At 36.2% G+C, this 19,562-nt stretch overlaps 1 protein-coding gene across 10 annotated transcripts; it reads left to right on the top strand.

Annotated features, from left to right (window-relative positions):
• The first annotated feature begins 3,246 nt into the window (after nt 1-3,246).
• LOC104105093 (probable 2-oxoglutarate-dependent dioxygenase At3g50210) lies at nt 3,247-17,474 on the top strand. 10 transcript variants are annotated; one of them, XM_070196331.1, is made up of 10 exons: nt 3,247-3,365; nt 3,577-3,670; nt 8,823-9,011; nt 9,090-15,765; nt 15,892-16,195; nt 16,335-16,354; nt 16,434-16,480; nt 16,631-16,711; nt 16,789-16,878; nt 16,976-17,474. In XM_070196331.1, exons 5-10 carry the CDS (start codon nt 16,002-16,004, stop codon nt 17,102-17,104), a joined length of 561 nt encoding a protein of 186 aa, XP_070052432.1. In that variant the 5' UTR covers nt 3,247-3,365; nt 3,577-3,670; nt 8,823-9,011; nt 9,090-15,765; nt 15,892-16,001; the 3' UTR covers nt 17,105-17,474. The 10 variants fall into 10 exon arrangements, with proteins under 10 accessions (XP_070052432.1, XP_070052437.1, XP_070052438.1 ...); XM_070196336.1 differs by having other exon boundaries at nt 3,247-3,670; nt 15,892-15,971; nt 16,066-16,195; XM_070196337.1 differs by lacking the exons at nt 3,577-3,670; nt 8,823-9,011; nt 9,090-15,765 and having other exon boundaries at nt 15,892-15,971; nt 16,066-16,195.
• The last annotated feature ends 2,088 nt before the right edge of the window (nt 17,475-19,562 follow it).

The following is a 19,562-nucleotide window of genomic DNA, read 5'->3' as shown; positions in this document are numbered from 1 at the left end:
ACGAGTGCGACAAATGTGTTTACATTAAAAATACTCCAGGTCATGAAGTCATTGTTTGTTTATATGTTGATGACATGTTGATAATGAGCAAAAACATGGCAGATATAAATACTACTAAGCGCATGTTGGCTAGCAAATTCGATATGAAAGACTTAGGAGTTGCTGATGTGATCTTAGGAATCAGAATTCACAAGACTCCACAAGGTCTAGCATTATCACAATCTCACTACATTAAAAAGGTACTTGACAAGTTCAAGTATTTGGATTTCAAAATTGCCAAGACTCCAATTGACGTGAGTTATGCACTTCAAAAGAATGAAGGTGAAAATGATTCACAACTGAATTATGCAAGAGTATTGAAAAGTTTGATGTATATCATGAATTGTACACGACCAGATATAGCATGTGCTATTAGTAAACTGAGTCGGTTTACAAGTAATCCCAATCACATACATTGGAGGGCAATGAAACGAGTTTTGGGGTATCTCAAACATACCCAAAATTATGCTTTGCATTATAACAAATATCCCTCCGTGATCGAGGGATATAGTGATGCAAATTGGATCACTGGATCATCTGAAGTTAAATCCACGAGTGGATATGTTTTCACAATTGGGGGTGGAGCAGTGTCTTGGAAATCATCCAAACAAACGTGCATCGCCCGTTCTACAATGGAATCTGAATTCATAGCTTTAGATAAGGCCGGTGAAGAAGCTGAATGGCTTCGAAATTTCTTGGAAGATATTCCATTTTGGCCCAAACCTTTGGCACCTATTTGTATACATTGTGATAGTCAAGCGGCAATAGGCAGGGTAGGAAGCGTTATGTATAACGGAAAATCTCGTCATATACGGTGGAGACACAAATACAGTTAGACAACTACTCTCTAGTGGTGTTATCACAATTGACTACATAAAGTCAAGAGATAACGCGTCGGATCCACTTATAAAAGGCCTATCTAGAGAGGCAGTTGAAAGATCATCAAAGAGAATGGGGTTAAGGTCTAGGACAAGTCATCATGACGGTAACTCTACCTAACAGACTGGAGATCCCATGAGCTAGGTTCAAAGAGATCAAACAAAGTTATGAATGACGGTTAAACATTGTCAAATAACTCAACCCATTCTCATGATGAAGACAATGTTCAGAAATCGAGGTAAAACATTAAGGCTTATTGATGAGTCAACAAAGCTTAAAGGTTTTTTAATGATTTGCTAAGTCTGGCAGGATATGACCAGAATAGTGTGTCTATAGGATTACACGTTTAGAAATCACCTATGTGAGTGTGAAATGTAAGCCGCTTCAAGGGGAATGAAAGTAAAGCCATTCTCTAAGCACTCATGAAACCAGGCGGCGTTCATGGCTGAAACGAACACAACCGTGAGAACTATAGATGGTTAAGGATTGATTGTGTGACTTATGTTGTCTAGGTATACAACAAAACTCGACGGTTCAAAGATATCAAATCTACCGATTGACCGAGTATATCCGATATAAGTTCACTACGAAAAGTTCAAAGGGAAACCTACTTATCCAGATGCAATTAATTCTTGCATGTAAAACACACACGCGTCCGTGCATTCCTTTATTTTATAGCCATTCCCCATTCATGTGGGGGATTGTTGGGATTTTAAGCTTGTGTAGCTTAAAGAGGGTGAATGAGAAATGGAGGAAAAATAAAATATTTGAGTTTCCCTTGGCAAAGGGACATTGTTCCATATCGGAGGAAGAAAATACTTTTGATGGGTATATATATAATTGCTCTTCTTCTAGCTCTTAAAGAGTTAAGAAGAAGGCAAGCCTCGCGCCGTCGTCGTTGTCGCTCGCTCGGCTTGGCTTCGGTTTCGGCTTCGGCTTCGGATTCGAATTCGGATTCGGATTTGGTCAAAGATTGATTGAGTAATCTTTTTGGACAAAATTTTTTTCAATTATTTAATTAATTAAATAAATAATTAACGAAAAATTCAATCCGGAATAACCCATGACCCGCGACCCGGTTCGGTCAGGCCCGTTTTCTTTTTCGGATTATTTTAAATATATTTTACCGCAATATTTCAAACAACCCTGTTCCAACAGCCATGGCTATTTCTGAAAGGTTGCAAACCTTTTCAGAAACAATGCCAGCAACTCTATAAATAGAGTTTGAATCCCAGAATCTTTCCTTACGAAATTTTCTAAGCTTCTTCTTCTTCTGCACAAAAATTTTAGTGTGTTTTACAACTTTCGAGTGGCTCGCTGTTCACCGGCGTTTTGGTACCAACACTCCGGTGAGTTAAATCGTTCTATCCTGGGAGGATATATTCCAGCACCTCGGGTACTTGAGGGGAATAATTTCCTTAAAGACACAGTGTGTATTCAGTGGGCTCGATTTATTCCAATACTATTTTTTTTTCAGAATTTATTTCGTTAAACAAGTATTACTAACTTTCTGCTTTGTTTTTCCAAAAAGTTTAGTTGTTTATTACAACAATACAGAATTATAACAACATATTAAACTGAAAAACCCAGCTAAAGCTACAATAAAAGAGAGAAGTTCCCCAAAATGTTATCATGGAATGAGAAATCAAAATTTCATCACCAAATTTAAGGGTTCGAGTTCCAAGATCATCATCTCCAGATTAACAATGAACTTCTGAATTTTCACCCTAAAACTTCATCAATCACCAAGGTTAGCATTGTAAAAATTGTGCAGTAACAAATGAAATAGTTATTAATTTTTCTTTTTAAAAAAAAAAAAATGATTCAAAATCCGAGTTTATCGAGTTTCAAACCAAATACATGTTTTGAATTATAGACTGTATATATCATTTTTAATCAAATAAACCAAACAAAGAACTAGTACTAAATAAACTAGGAATTATTAGTCCTAAGATTATAATCTCATGACTATATAATTTCGGAATAATTTTGTCCGTGAATCAAATTACCCCTTTTACTTTAACCTATCATCCTCTTGTAGTGAAATAAAAAGAGAGTTTGTTTGCAAGTGCATTACATATATGCAGTGACGAAATCAGCAATTTTCTCAAGGGTGTTCAAATTTGAAAAATATAAAAAAATTCTCCGTTAAAGAGATTCAATATATGTTTTACACCTTTAAATTCTAATATTTTATTTTATACACAATGTAATTTTCGGACTAAGGGCAGTCCCAACCTAACGTTCCATCTGCCCACCTAACGTTCCATCTGCCATGTACTTAAATCTGTCTCTATATATGTGCTACTACCTACAACTTGGCATAGCGTTGCAAAGAGTAGTCTCTCTATTAGAGTCGAAGTCGAAATATAATTTCTCAACTTCTTCATTTATTTTTCAGCACCATGCCTGGCTACGGAATTTAATTAAGTCTATCCCTCTAATAGGTTTGAAATTCTGCTTTAAAGTTCTCATGATTTTGCTTTTAATTTTTAACTCCAAATTTTAATATTAAGGTTATTTTTTGTTGCGTACTATCAGTTTCCCTTCTCTTCTTGGACATGGTTATTGAAACTTTGCTTAAAAAAGTGTTTTGCATTGGTTTTGTAAAAAATTATTTTAGCGTTTCATATGTAAAAGATATAAGTCCTCTTCTAGAAAAGTGGGATCATCCGAACGTGGCTCAAGATGAAAGTATAGCTCGAGTTGTTAGACAAGATCAGGCATGTAAAGAAGCTGGATTTTTTATGTGGTAATTATTCTTCTCCTGCTAATATTTCTTTCTATCGGCGTTATTGCAGGTCTTGTTTCACTACAAGAAAAACAGAAAGTGTTGCTTATTTACTTGTCTCATTAAGTGTCTCCTCCGTAAAAACAGATTTAATGAATCATCGAACAAAGAATTAAATTCTACTAAAAATAGACCTTATGCATAAACTGTAATACTTGCTCCCTTTAGTTTACTTTAATTAATTTTTACATATATTAAGGAATTCATGTCTTAACATTAACTAACAATAAAATTGACCATATTAACTTTAATTTGTTTATTGAAAATATAACAAATACTGTTATGTTCTTTATTCCAAGAATAACTGTAAAAAAAAAAAATTAATTCCCTCTTAATATTTAAAAATATTAAATATTATGGATCATAAAATAAATATCAAAAATTCTAAGTAAAGTGGATCTAAGAAAGTAATAGTGTGTGCTAAGATACCACACTTGCAGAGTTTCAATTGTGATATTTATGTCACAGCATAGATAGCTGGAAACAGTTTGGGAACAACACACATGTGAACATAGTACAACCTTATCCAACGATCAGAGCCTTATCTGGACAGGATTCTTTAGATGTTTTTATAACAAGCATCGATATCTAAAAGTTGGTTCTAATGATGTGATGTGGCATCTCCCATTTATTTATTTATTTCATTTTTTGTCTTTTTCCAAAAAAAATTCCCTTTAGTTTTTATATTTATAATAAAACATAATTTCAAAAAGTTGCTACCTTTCAAAATAGTCACTTCCATATTACTACGTCCGTTCTAGTCTGTGAATCTATTTTTCTTTTTGGTACGTTTCAAAAAGTATGATCCCTTTATAAATTTGGAAATAATTTTACTTAAACTTATTATTCTATCCTTAATGAGAAACTTTTATAACCACACAAATACTCTGGGTCCATTTTTGAATTGTTTAGGATCACAAATTTCAAAAGTCTTATTTTTTCTTAAACTCCGTGTCAAGTCAAACATGTTCACATAAATTAGAACGGAAGGAGTACAAGTATCCAACAATATGAATGTCTTGTGGTGATGTTGTGAAAGTTGTTAGGATCAAAATAATTATGTGTCATTTAGAAACTAATAAAAGTATATCTTGAACATCGATTAAATAACAAAAGAAAAATATATCAAAAGAGATACAAATATTTAACATTGTTAGATCAATGAATCTACATCCACAAGCGTAGCTGAGCAGTGCATGATATAAAAGAGTACAAAATATCGAAAGAATAATCTCACAAATTCACTCTAAAATAAAAGGGTAACACTTGTCTCACAACTTGTACCCCTAAACAAGACTCTTAAATATTTTCAAAAATACATTGTGGGTGCTACCAAGTGAGAATGAATAACCTCAATTTATAGGAGTCCAAAATTATTTTCTCCGATAAAATGATTTCCCAAATATGAAAACTTTATTTTTTTTCAGTAAAAGAAAGAAAAATCAATTATAATAAATATGTTGTTTTCTTTCAAGGAAAAGAAAAATCAAATATGATAAAAAAGTTATGGTATCTGCCTGATATTTTAACATCCAATGATTTGCTCTTTAGAATTCTTTTTAATGCTATTTGTCCTTTTTTCCTCTTATCTTTCTCTAGGTAAAACTCACTGACAAATTTTAAGGGGAATAAACAAAATATTGCGCACTTAATTATGATTTTCTCAAGTATATATAGATAATTTAGTCAAAATCTTGATCGTACTATGTTCATGTAATTAACTAGAGATATAAAAATCTTTTGGTTTTACCGCTTATATTATTCTTTTCTTCTTTACAAAGTGGAAATAAAAATAGAAATATGAGCTTAAATAGACACTTTAGTATGAAACCCTATAAATGGTTCACACAATTTACTCGGTGTCCATTCATGCATTGGCTTTTGAAGATATATTTTTTAATGTTCTCAATTTGGAAAGACACTCTACGTTCTCTATTTATTTGAAAAGGCAACATGGTTGAAAAACAAAGTAAACAATTTCGAACTAACAGGTGCCTATTGTAATTCAACCATGTTGCCTTTCCAAACAGTATTAGTTTTCTAACTGTTAGAGAACGTATTGTTGCAACATGCACCTGTTAGTTAGAAACTAGTTTGAACATTATTAGTAGATAATAATATGAAGGATTACATCCTTTCAAACAAATTTAGCATTTTTTATGTAATTTTTTTAAAAGTATGGTATTTGAATTATTTAAAAAAATATTTTGATAAATTAACATTTGACCTAAGGGCTTTTTTTCATTTTTAATATAATATAGATAGATAGATGGATTACTACTTGTAGGTGCATACAGTTATTTTTTGTTCTTGTATTGGATACTAACCTTTCATATCATGATATGACCAAGTGCTTTCTAGATCAGACCTTCTAATTGGTATTTATCTCCAAAATATTTGGAGATACACATACAAGGTTTGAGAATCACCATTAGAACAATTTAAAGAATGCAAACCTATGACCTAACTAGCCAAATTTGTTACTGCTACTATTGGTAGTTTTATGAAGGAGCTAGCAATTTTCCTTAGTACTTGTTTTTGCGGAAAAGGGCCTAAACTACCCCTATAGTTTGCTAAATAGTTTACAAATACCCTCCGTCTATCTATTCGTCAGAAATAGCATACGGCGTTAATTCTATTAACAAAAATACCATCGCGTCTAATGACAGAATTGGTGGGTCTTTCATTAATGACGTGTCAATTTTTAACTGGGCCACGTGGCATTATTAACCAAGAATCAAATATGAGTCTTATTTTTACCCATCTCCCTCACGCCAAAAACGTTTCTTTCCCTCTAATTCACACACCACCATCTTCTTCCTCTAGAAACTCCATTGAAGCCCCCACAGACCTCCAAAAGCACAATTAAAACATCTCCAAAACAACTCCATTTAGCATAAAAGAAGCCATCAAAACCCAGATGATTTTCCATCATGTTCAGTCACAAAAATGAGCCCCAACCACCAGCCATTAGCCCCGTAGAATTACACTCAGAAACGCTGCCAAAAACCAGCCGAAACAACTTCCAAACACCATCCAAAAGCAGCTGAAAATCCACCACCAAACAGCCATAGCAAAACCAGTTCCATCACCATAATCCAACCCCGAAATTAAACCAATTGGAAACCAAACTCAAAACGCAGCTGAAAAACAGCCCTAAACCGAGCCCATCGGTCCCACAAAAAATATAGACTCTCGGTCCCACATCCTAGTTAAGGCGTTAGTGGGTTGCTCGTTTCGGCTCTAAATCACCAAATCTTCAAGTTTCCAATAAAGTAAAATCGAGGTATTGCGACATAGTTTTTGTTAAAACTCATGTATAAAAAATGCCTATTAGTTGTTTTAATGTGTTCTATGTTATTTCGTGATTGTTTTGCGATTTAATTAATTTGTTATTTTTTATCCGAATTATATTATTAGTGTGCTAAAAAATTTGGTAAAATAGAGAAATTGTTATTAGTTGTTAAAAAAATATTAATTAGTTAATTTTTACTGTGGTATATATTTTTTCGTGATTGTTTTGTGATTAAATTAATTTATTATTTTTATCCGGATTAATTTGTGATTAAATTGTTTGCTAAAAGACTAGTAAAATAGATAAATTGTTACTTTAGTTTCATGTAGTGGTATCTTGTGCCATAATATAGTGCTAGTATTTGTAATGTAGGGTCCTTTTAGCGTAGTAAAATATAGTTCCCTTTAGCGTAGTATCTTTGTAGTTATTAAAATTAATCATTTAAGTATCTGTTAAATCCAAGAATATTTTAAAGAAACTGGTAGTTCAAGCACAAATCCTCTTCAATTCTAGTCAACAAACGTAAGAAAATAACATGAGAAAATTATATTTGTCAAACGAAGTATTGTTATATGAATATTTAATAATTAAATCTTGTATAGTTATGAGAATTAATTATTTAATTTTATTATAGTCAAAAATAGGTGAGTAACAAACAAACATTTAAAATAATAAAACTAACATATAAAATAATAAACTAACATATAAAATAAGAATCAAATATATTAAATAATAAACAAATATATAAAATAGTAAACTAACATATAAAATATTAAAGTAACATATAAAATATAAAATTATAATTTAGAAAATGTATCAGCCCAATTAGCAATATAGTAAAAATATCGAATAAATTTTAATATTAAAGGTATTGAAATATATTTAAAGATGTTAAGCAATGAAAAAGAAAAATACTTTAATTAATATTGTTCAATTTACAGTAGTAGTCATAGAGGTTCCGCCTGTGCATCTCGGACTTGCCTCGCTATAGCTACTGTTGCTTCAGGCCGAGCATAGGTCTTCGTACATATGGGAGGGGCAGTTATTGGTCCAGACGTTCCGTGCTAGAAGAGTAGACGATATGTGGGACTTTCTTAGGGCCCACCATCTCCATACCTGTATAGTCAGACGCCTTAAGTATACGGGTTTCTATAGGATTATTGAGATCGGCCGGTTGCAGCTGGATTGGTCGTTGATCACGTCTTTGATAGAGCGGTGGCGACTGGAAACGCACACATTTCATTTACCCATTGGCGAGGCTACTATCACGCTTAAAGACGTGGAGGTTCTATATGGGCTGCCGGTTGATGGACATCCTGTAGCTTTACCGCATACTATTAGAGATTATACGTGATTGCAGTACCTGGAGGTGTTGCAGCGGCTCACCGGTTTCCAACCAGCGGATGAGGTTGCATTGGTTGGGGCTAGTCGTCTGCAGTTGACGCCCGTCTGGCTGCATCTAGAGGCGATGTATGCGGACATTGCAAATGATACACCGAATCTTCATATTATCGGTACACGAGGTTGTTGATACTGCTTATGTTTGGAGGGGTATTGTTCCCGAACACTTCGGGAAAACTAGTCAGCTTGAGATTTCTTCATCATCTTGAGTGGCTAGATGATTTATCTGATTACAGCTGGGGTGCAGCTGTTCTTGGTTACTTGTATAGGCAGATGTTTCGGGCTAGCATGGGCACCCAGCGAGATATTGCCGGATTTTTGCAGATGCTGCAAGTGAAAACATAGTCAATTATTTTCATGATTATAACATATATAGTAAAAATATACCTTAAGTTTTACGTCTATATTGTATATTAGGTTTGGGCCTGGGAGCGGTTCCTGCAGTTGCAGCCACCTCTACCACCCTTCGCTCCGGATGCACCACCTCCACCGTTTCTCCCTTTAGCTAGGAGGTGGGTTGATAGGCGGGGATACGGACGCGAGTACAAGGCTCGACATAATCTCCCCTATTGCAGGGATTTGTTGGATTTGCTGGAGGGCACGTAGGTAAATGTATACTTAAGTTTACTTGGCCTGGCTTTATATGTGTTGCGTATACTCACGGTTCCTGTTTTTACTTAATAGTTCATTTGGAGGCCATACAACAACGAGATAATAGCTGGTTTGCCCGATTATTGCTCGACCGACCGAATTATGTGGAGCTTTTACGTCCCATTGATATGTCTCAATATTGTCGAGCATCATGACACCGAGTGAGTCCTTCGCCAGTCTGGCTTCCCGGACATTGAGGCGAGCTCGAGATGATGAGCGCTTGGGATACGAGGCTGATTATGTGCCGCCAGAGCAGTGCCATCGTGGGCCATCAGTGGAGCCTGAATGTGGTCGACGTGGCAGGCGTGCCCAGATAGGTAGGGGTGTCCCACGAGGTCATGGGGGTCGGCGAGGATGTGGTCCCCAGCAAGGGGGAGTTGAGGCACCTGTTGGGGATGTTGGAGTTGATCAACCAGGTGACCACCATGAGCCAGACCATGCTCCTAGAGATATGCCGTCATTCAGACTTTAACTTACTCCAAAGACTTCGCAGGTGACCCCGTCAGCTCCATTGTTGATCGCGGGCAGAAATAAAATAAAATAGATAGAATGAAAAATACAAGGAGAGACACTAGTAGCTGCAGAACGGCTCAGAAAGTCAGCTCACCACTATGCCCCTGGATAGCATGTGTGTATGACGATAGGTCCCCCACTAGTACTTGCCTCAGGTCCTACACAAAAAGTGCAGCAAGTGTAGTATGAATACGTAAACAACATGTACCCAGTAAGTATCAAGCCTAATCTCGAAGTGGTAGAGACGAGATGACCGACTTTGACACTCACTATGGGTCAATAATAATAATTGAAATACGAATATTTAAATCAGCATGATTCACAGAATTTATAATAATTTATTTAACCAGCGAAAATAATCAAATTCCTTCAAATGCAACAATTATCAATATATTAATTAAATTCCTTCAATTCAAATAATTTCCAATTTATCAATTAAATCTCATTTACAGGAATAACAATTAATTCCTTAACAAGCAGGCATAATAATTCATTAAATTCCAAGGATTCTCAAATTTATCAATTAGCTTCGCAAGCTGAAATAAGCTATTAAGGTATCGTGTAGTAATATTATTCATCTAGTTATTTGAAACTGTCCATGTTGTCCAACATTCGTTACCTTCCCTTCAAGACTGTACTACCACCTTGTACGTGAAAATCTAGCTTTCGTACAACACATAACATCTATATTGTCATCATGTGAAAAGCACAAGAATCTTATTATCAACTTTGAGTTACCAATAATTTACATACCATTTTAGTTAGAAACCTTTCTCTTGCTTCTTTCCAGGAGAAAATCACAATACACAACACGTTCTCCACACCGGTAGAAACCATCAAGAATACTTTGGAATCCATTTGCACATAATCAAGCCCTTAAAACTAAATTCCTCTAACTCGACCAAGCCACGCAGGTCGCCAAGTCCAGGTGTATTGCCACAAAGCACCTGTAGAAAACCCCCACATCATATGCACCCAAAGAACCGTTCTTATCCATTACCATACTGATCTAACCTACTACCTAGTTGTCCTATTTTCTCCGAGTCCCTTCCGAATTTATCTTCAGATTGATACTTCTTCTTGCTAAAATACCACGATCTTTAACCATAACTCACACTACAAAACTTAGCATAGAACCACAACGCCCTACGGCCCATAAGCAACTGTATTTTTCTTAAGCACCTTCAAAAATACCACAACTATAACACTCACTCTGAGAATACCTTATGTGAATTTGAAATTGTTCTTCTTACCTTCCTTATACAAAAATGTAGAATCCTTAGTCATATAGAATTTTCGCAAGTCCAGGCACCATCAAACACAAATCTCGTATTTTATCCATGCACAAGTCCGAAAACATTCTCAATTGCTACATATAATTCTCAAACCCATTGGAATCTTTTTCTCGGGAGTCACCCACTTTGCTCAAATCTAAATGCACCGCCCAAATGGGCCAAAAGACACGTGCCCCATTAGCACCACAACACTCAAAGAAGTAACTCTACTTTAACACCACATATCAAATTCATACTCCGTGCGCACTACGTCATTCACCAATAACAACTCACTCATCCAACGAATTTTATATACTCATACGTGCAATATAATCCTTAACCAGGAATTTTCTTATTTGAGTCATTCTCGATCTAAACTTTTGCAAGTCATAGCTAACCCATAAGTATGCCTCAGACCAAAATTAAAATTTAACACCTAACCATGAAATCAAATTGTCAATAGCAGACTCCCCTACTTGGCTCAAAGCCATAGATTAAAACATTCCATAACTCACAATACCAATACTCTTTTACTGCCATAATGCCACAGTTAGTCCAACGAAACTTCTTCCTAAGTTCATACAACGCCAACCATAAAAATACCTCAATCATCCGCTAAGCTCGTATTCATCCTCTTAACACACAAGTCAACTTTCTCAACCAGATTAAAATTTAAATCTCCACCCATACACCCCGTCGGCAGAAAAGAAACTCTCTACTCACATCATAAGGAATACTCCTACGTAGATTACTCTGCAGGGGATAATCCACCAGCTTAGCCTCAATCTGGTATCTTGTTATACCTTTCGCATTCACAATTACTATACAATCACTTAGTCTATCTGAGTCCAAATTCATTAACTAGACGTGAGAATTTAGTTTTACCCCAAAATTTAACAATGTGAAAGATCCTTCAAAATATTCATACTGGAGACTTTACATTTCAAGGAAACACTTATCGTCATATTCAAATCGTCTTAACACATCTCGCATTTACATCATACTCATCACAAAGCCATTCCGCCGCTCATCGAGCCAAAACTTTCACTCATAAGGATATTACCGGACATATGAGTCCAAATGTACAGGTTACAACTGCAGCTACCGAGCCTAAGCTGCGATCTAAACCTGGCCTCAAGTCCTCCAGACTGGCCCATCACCAAAATACAGAATACACATCTTGAACCTCGTTCATAGAATCACAAGCCGTCGATGCACAACTGATACCGAGCGCTCATGTGCGAATACGAATACGTGGAAGGAATTGAAAGAGTTATGTCTCAAGCTGAATAAATCTCGCACGATAAGGAAAGAAAGATGGGAAGTATATATCCTAAATGCCCTGTAGCCTCTCGAAGATAAGTATGGACGTTATCATACCGATCCGCAAGACTCTACTAGACACTTGCTCATGACTTGTAGAACCTATGAACCTAGAGCTCTGATACCACCTTGTCACGACCCAAAATCTAACTAGTCGTGATGGCACCTAAACCAACCCGCTAGGTAAGACAACTTTTAATTATCCAATTCCAATAATGATTATTAAAGCAATTTAAGTGAATAAACATCTTAATCTTATACATCCCCCAAGAACTGGTAGTACAAATCATGAGTTGCTAAGAATAGAGTATACAAGCGGAAATGAAATAAATACATAGTCTGTTTGAATAATACATAAACAGAGCTTTTATAAATCTAAGGCTACCATGAACAAGAGGCAGTTACAACAGGAACGCAGGTACATCTTCAAGTCCCGCAACCATCGAGCACAGCAACAACAACAACCAACATCTGCACGTAATGTGCAGAAGTGTAGTATCAGTACAACCGACCCCATGTACTGAGTAAGTAACAAACCTAGCCGTAGGTTGAAAGTAGTGACGAGCTTCTATCAAGGTCGGGTCCATAACCAATAGTCCACAACAATCCATAATAACATAAAGCAAATAATACCAGAACTAACTCAGAGATAAAATGCTCAGGCAAATCATGATTTCAAAAATAATAGTTCTTCCTTTCAAATACATCAGTGAAAACCCAAATCGTTTGCCGAAGTTGCCAAAAATATGAATAGTTTGAAAACAATAATTTCTCCCAAAAATCTTTTCAATAATAAATAAGATGTTTCATTTTCCTTTCGAATAACCCGTGTAAAACAAATGCATCACTATGCCCATCTGTAAAAATGTGTGAGAAATCATGAATAATGTGATGTAGTACAACATGAGGAAATACCTCTCTATGCCTGTATGTCATGTGTCCATGCCAATGCGATGCAACTCAATGATAAAATCATAAACAGCCCCTCGGGCAAAACATCACTAATATACATCCCCTCGGGCAAACCTCACAGTCACTCATGCCACTCGGGCATACCTCACAATCACTCTTGCCACTCGGGTATACCTCACAATCACTCATGCCTCCTAGTCACTCAGCACTCGGTACTCGGCACTCGACACTCGACACTCGCACTTAGTAGGTACCTGCACTCACTAGGGATGTACAGACTCCTGAGGGGCTCCAACAGCCCAAGCGCTATAATTTGCACGGACAACTCACGTGCTGCACGGACAACTCACGTGCTATAATATCATATCAGAATCCGCACAGACAACTCACGTGCCATAATAAGCCAATAAGGCCTGCTATAGGCGGGCAGCCCATATCCATATAATAGTAATAATATATATAAAGCCAACATGGCCTGCTGCGGCCTGCAACCCGATCCTAAAATATCCTCACAATCAGGCCCTCGGCCTCCCTCAGTCATTAATCTCTCCAGTCTCTCTCTCATGAGTTCACAATGTCATGAGAATAGCCCAGAAATGATGATATGATGCATCAATAAATAACAAAAGAGACTGAGATATGATATGCAATGAAATGAATATGACAGAGCATGAATTTTCAATTTAAATAAATAATTCACAACAATATGACCTCCGGGGGTCCCAATAATACTGCACATAGCCTCGACATGATTTTTAATATGCTTTTCAGCTCAATATCTTTAACTCATAAAACTGTATGGAAAATGCCACGATTATTTAACTACAAATTCCACAGAAATAATTATGTCACAATTTCTATAGTGCACGCCCACATGCACATCATCTAGCATGTGCGTTACCTCCCAACAATTCATGAAATACATATATTCAGGGTACATACCATCAACTCCAAGATTAGAAGAGATACTTACCTCGAACAAGCCAAATCCAATGTCGAACAAGCTAAGAAATGCTCCAAAAATTCCATTATGTGCGTATCAACTCCCGAACGGCCCGAATCTACCATAATTAATTTGATTCAGTCCACACAATTTATAGAAATTATTTCCATATCAAAATGCTAATATTTTTTCACGAAATCCAAAATTACGCCCCAAAATTACCTGTGGGGCCCACGTCTCGAAATCCGACGAAACTCACAAAATACGACAACCCATCGAATTACATGTTCAACCATACTAATTTCACTCAAATTCGACACCAAATCGGTATTCAAACTTGAAAATTTTATTTTGTGACATTATAGAAATTTCGTTCTATTTCTCTTGAAGATTCAATAATCTTACACCGAAAATGAAGATTAATTCATGGAATATAATCACATGGGAGTTAAGAACACTTATCCCAAGTTGTGTGGAAAGTTTCCTCTCCAAAATCGCTAAACCCGAGCTCCAAAATCCAAAAATGGGTGAAAATGTCGAACCCTCGAACTTAAAGGATTCTGCCCAGCACTTTCGCACCTGCGGAGGGTATTTGCGCACCTGCGCCTCCGCTTGTGCGAGCAAAATATCGCATTTACGGACTTCACTTGCCTGTCCAGTTTGCGCATCTGCGAGGAAACCCTCGCATTTGCGAGGCCGCATCTGCGGGAAAGACATCGCAGATGCGAAAATCATCAGCTTCCAGCCATCTCGCTTCTGCGCGAACCTTCCGCATTTGCGCTCACGCAGGTACGGAATTCCCCTCGCACCTAAGACCAATGCCTCACGGTCCCTGACTGCATCTGCGCTTGCCAGGCTCGCTTCTGCAAGCTCGCACCTGCGATGGAAATTTCGCAGGTGCGATTGCATCAGATAGCAGAAACTTCAGCTTTTTCTCTTAAGTCTGAATTGATCCGTTGGCCATCCGAAACTCGCCCGAGCCCCTCGGGACCCAGTCCAAACATACCAACAAGTCCCATAACATAACACGGACCTACTCAAGGCCTCAAATCGCACCTAACAATATCGAAACAACGAATTACACCTCAATTCAAAATCAACGAACTTTGAACTTTCAAATTCTACATCTCATGCCGAAACACATCAAATCAATCCGGAATGACATAAAATTTTGCACACAAGTCACATTTCACATTACGGACCTATTCCAATTTCCAGAATCGGATTCCGACCTCGATGTCAAACTTCCCCAAAAATTCATCTTTCGGTATTTCAAACCTAATTCCACAACGGACTTCCAAATAATTTTCCGGACACGCTCCTAAGTCCAAAATTACCATACGGAGCTATTGGAATCTTCAAAACTCGAATCCGAGATCGTTTACCCATAAGTCCGCATCCGGTCACTATTTTAACTTAAGTTTAAACCTTAGAACTAAGTGTTCCAATTCCTTCCAAAACCTCACTGGACCCGAACCAATTACCCCGGCAATTCACACAACAACTGTAAAGTACAATTTGAGAAGTAAATGGGGAAATGGGATTGTAATACTCAAAACGACCGGTCGGGTCGTTACAGGATCAAAGTCAATCTTAAGTCTAATTTCTCACCCCATAAGCTTGTTATTACACCTTGAATGTTTAAATACGATATATATATATATATATATATATAGAGAGAGAGAGAAATAAAACATGGGATGTATGGAGATCTTGGAGAAGTTATGCAAGGTCCCAACTTATGGTAGGTAAATGAGTTACTTGTAATGTATTCCGTCCCTTTGTTTTATACTATTGACTACTAAATGATGACTTTGAGTTTTGGTGTTTCTTCGTTTTGTTTGACCTTGGTACAATATTTGTTATGCAGGTCAAGTAGCCCTCCACATTTCAAACAGTTGATGAAGCTTTATATACATGATCTTTTGACATAGTTGCAGTGTCTATAAGGTATTGCTACACTGGAACTCACAAGAAGTGATGAACTTTTGTATAATACTTTTGGGAGATATATCCCGTAAGATAATAAAGGGTATTGCTCTAGCGTTGGGTGGATCAATCGATGAAATGGAGGGCGAAATAAGCGGCGACCCGCTTTGGGTCTTAAGAACAATTTGTTACCCTCATCCACCATTGTTAGTTGGACAAGACAACGATGGCAATACAATTGGATGGTAAGCTACTGAAAAAAAAGGATAATTGGATTGTAAGTTATGGTATTGTTCATCGAGTTCCTTTTCCCCCCTGTTTTCTAATAAGTGATATCTTTTGTTTTATGTGTTGTCCATCTATTTGGAATCAAATAATTCTCAGTGGAGCTCATACTGATTACGGTAAAACTTCTTATCTTTTCAAGGATGTCTCCTTCCACTTATTGATTGGCAATCATGATTTTTTTCTCTCGTCTTACAGGATTTCTATCATTACTCAACCAAGATGATGACGTAGTTGCCCTTGAGGTACAATTATATTCCTTTTCCCCATTTTGTTCCTTTCTTTGATAGCTACCGAGGAAGATTAGCTTCCAAGTCCTGATTTATTGGGCTGAATCTTTGATGAAACATATTGCTGGTTTTGTTTCACTACTAATCATTCTGAATTGTTTTAAGGTGAAGAACAAATCTGGTGATTTGATAGCTGCAACACCAGTTAAAGGAACCTTTATCTGTAATATTGGAGACATGTTAAAGGTATGCAATTTACTTTGAACGTTTTTATTATTTTTACACCTCTGATTAAGTTATTCATCTCTATTGGTTATTGGCAGATTTTATCCAATGGGAAATATGAATTCACAGTTCATAGGGTCATTAATAACACTAGCAAATATCGTGCTTGCGTGGCCTATTTTTATGAGGTTAAAGTCTTTGTTTTTATTTTGATAATTAAATTAACAGAACGATGGTATGGCTTTATGTTAGTTTCTAATGATGCATGTTTCATTTCTCCTATAGCCCAACTTTGATGCTGCAGCAGAACTGCTAGATGTGTCTGTACGGGACACGGGTGGCATGAAGAAGTTTGAAGGTGCAGTTTATGGGAAACATTTGGTCAACAAAGTGACCAACAACTTTGTGATGTAGATCTTGAACTAACTTTGTATTTAGAAGACAAAAAGGTTCTTGGGTTTCTTCAAGCCTGGTTCTTTTCCTAATAACGCCGTTTATTTTTTAATCGGTTTTTAAGGTACTAGTTATTATGTGTTATTTGTGGCTTGAATTATTTCTTTGTATTTTTAGAAAATTCACAATTCCTACAGGTTTAGGAAATCCATTGTTCTAATAGATTTGGGAAATGAAAACTTATTGTCCTTGTCAGATTGAGGAAAACTTTCTCTTATAGGTTTGAGACTATTTGGAATCTATATATAGGGGTGGTAGTTAGAGATTTTACAAATTGTATTGTACTTTTCTTATCATTCATAGTGGAAAACTCTCTCTATTTTTGCCCCGAGGATTAGACTTATCCGAACCTTGTTAAATCCTTGTATTATATTTTTTTCTCTATTGGTTTTGTATGAGTGTGCTAGTTAACTCATGATTTTTCGCAACAATTAGTATCAGAGGAAGGTACGGGTTTCTACATACAATCTAGAGTTAATATATCTTCATCATCTTTAATAAAGTACGAAGTACAGAAATTCGTGGGGGTTCTAATTTCAGTCAATGGAAGATTAGGATGAAATCGTCCCTGGTATTACAAGGGTTATGGAAGACAATTGATGAGAATTTCTCTGAAGAGATGAAAGAGACAAAGAAGGCAGATCTGAAGGAAAGTGCTTTGATTGCGATCTTCATGAACGTTATAGAGAGCGTTCTTCGGGAAATTACTGAAGAAACTTCTGCAGCAACGGCTTTGAAGAAGCTGGAAGATCTATATTCTAAAAAATTGCTGACATGCCGCCTCTACCTGAAGAAAAAGTTATACAATCTCTGTATGACGAAGGTACACCTGTTAAAACTCATCTTGATGAGTTAATTCAATTATACTGGACTTGAAGAATACATATATCAAAATTGATAGTGAGGATCGGGCCTTGATTGTGTCATGTTCTTTACCACTATTTTACGATACTTTTGCAAATATGTTGCTATATGGGAAAGACAATATTTTACATAAAGATTTTAGTAATACACTAAAATCTAATAAGTTAAAAAAGAGCTTTCCAGAAAGTAGATCTGAGGGTAAAGGTTTTGTGAGTAGAGGAAGAATACAAGAGAAAGACTTTAATAGAAAAATTCAACAGCTAGATGGAAGTCTAGAGCAAGAAAGCATAACTGTTATGAGTGAAGAGAGTAAGATCACTACAAGAGAGATTGTCCTAAGATGAAAGAGAAAATATGGAAGCAGAAAATAGATAGTTCTACAAATATTATTGACACTCGCAATAATTCTGATGATAGTGACTATGCAGGGGAAGTTTGTACCGTAATTTCTAGTCATGGCCAGAATTTCTAGGTTCTTGATTCTGGTGCTATTGTTCATATGAGTCCATACAAGAACCGGTTTGCAACTTACAAGTAGATGAGTGAGACTGTTTATATGGGAGATGATAATCCATTACCGGTAGAGGGGATTGGTAACATCAGATTCAGAATATTTAATGAAATTATCATAAACATTTATTGTTGGCATGTTTCTCGGATAAAGAGAAATTTAATTTCCCTTTCGACTTTGTATAATCAAGGGTATAAGGTTCACTTCGAGAACAAAATACTTAAAGTGTATAAAGATTCCATGGTACTCATGAAGGGTAAATTGTATTCTAAATTGTATCATCTATAGGCCAGTGTAGTTGAAAGAGAAGCTGTTGTAGCTTATGGAAAAACGTGATCTGAATCGGTCTTAGTTTTGACACTTGCAGCTTGGTCATATGAGTGACAAGGGATTGTCTTTGTTGAGTAAGTAGAATTTGCTGCATGGGTACAAAAATTAAAATTGAAATATTTGTGAGCATTGTGTGATTGGTAAATAGACAAGGGTGAAATTGAGTACGAAGGCAGAGCACAAGACTAGAGACAAGTTAGATTATATACGTTCAGATTTGTAGGGTCCAAATAGAGTTTCCTCCAAAAGTTGTGCCAGCTATTTTATGAATTTTATTGATGATTACTCAAGAATGGTATGAGTGTATTTTCTAAAAACAAAAGATGAGACAATTTCGATATTTGTTAAGTGGAAGACGATGTTTGAGAGACAGATGGAAAGAAAAAATAAAGGTCTTTGGACTGACAATGGGTTGGAATTTAAAAATTTTGAGTTTAATGATTTCTGCAGCAGAGAGGGTATAGTGAGACATTGTGCTTGTGCCAGAACACTACAACAAAATGGTATTGCAGAACATATGAACAGAACGCTTTGTAATAGGGCATGAAGCATGCTTTCACATTCATGTATTAGCAAGGATTATTGGGCTGAAGCAATCAATACAACTTGTTATTTGGTCAGCAGATTTTCATTTACAACTATTGAGTTCAATACTCCTTTTGAGGTATGGTCTGATTTGCTTGCTGATTATTCAAATTTGAGGATATTTGGGTA

Source organism: Nicotiana tomentosiformis, chromosome 2 (assembly GCF_000390325.3).
Source record: "Nicotiana tomentosiformis chromosome 2, ASM39032v3, whole genome shotgun sequence".
NCBI classification, from domain to species: domain Eukaryota; kingdom Viridiplantae; phylum Streptophyta; class Magnoliopsida; order Solanales; family Solanaceae; genus Nicotiana; species Nicotiana tomentosiformis.
The sequence above is the reverse complement of the archived record's forward strand: the minus strand, read 5'-3'. Positions and strand labels throughout refer to the sequence as shown.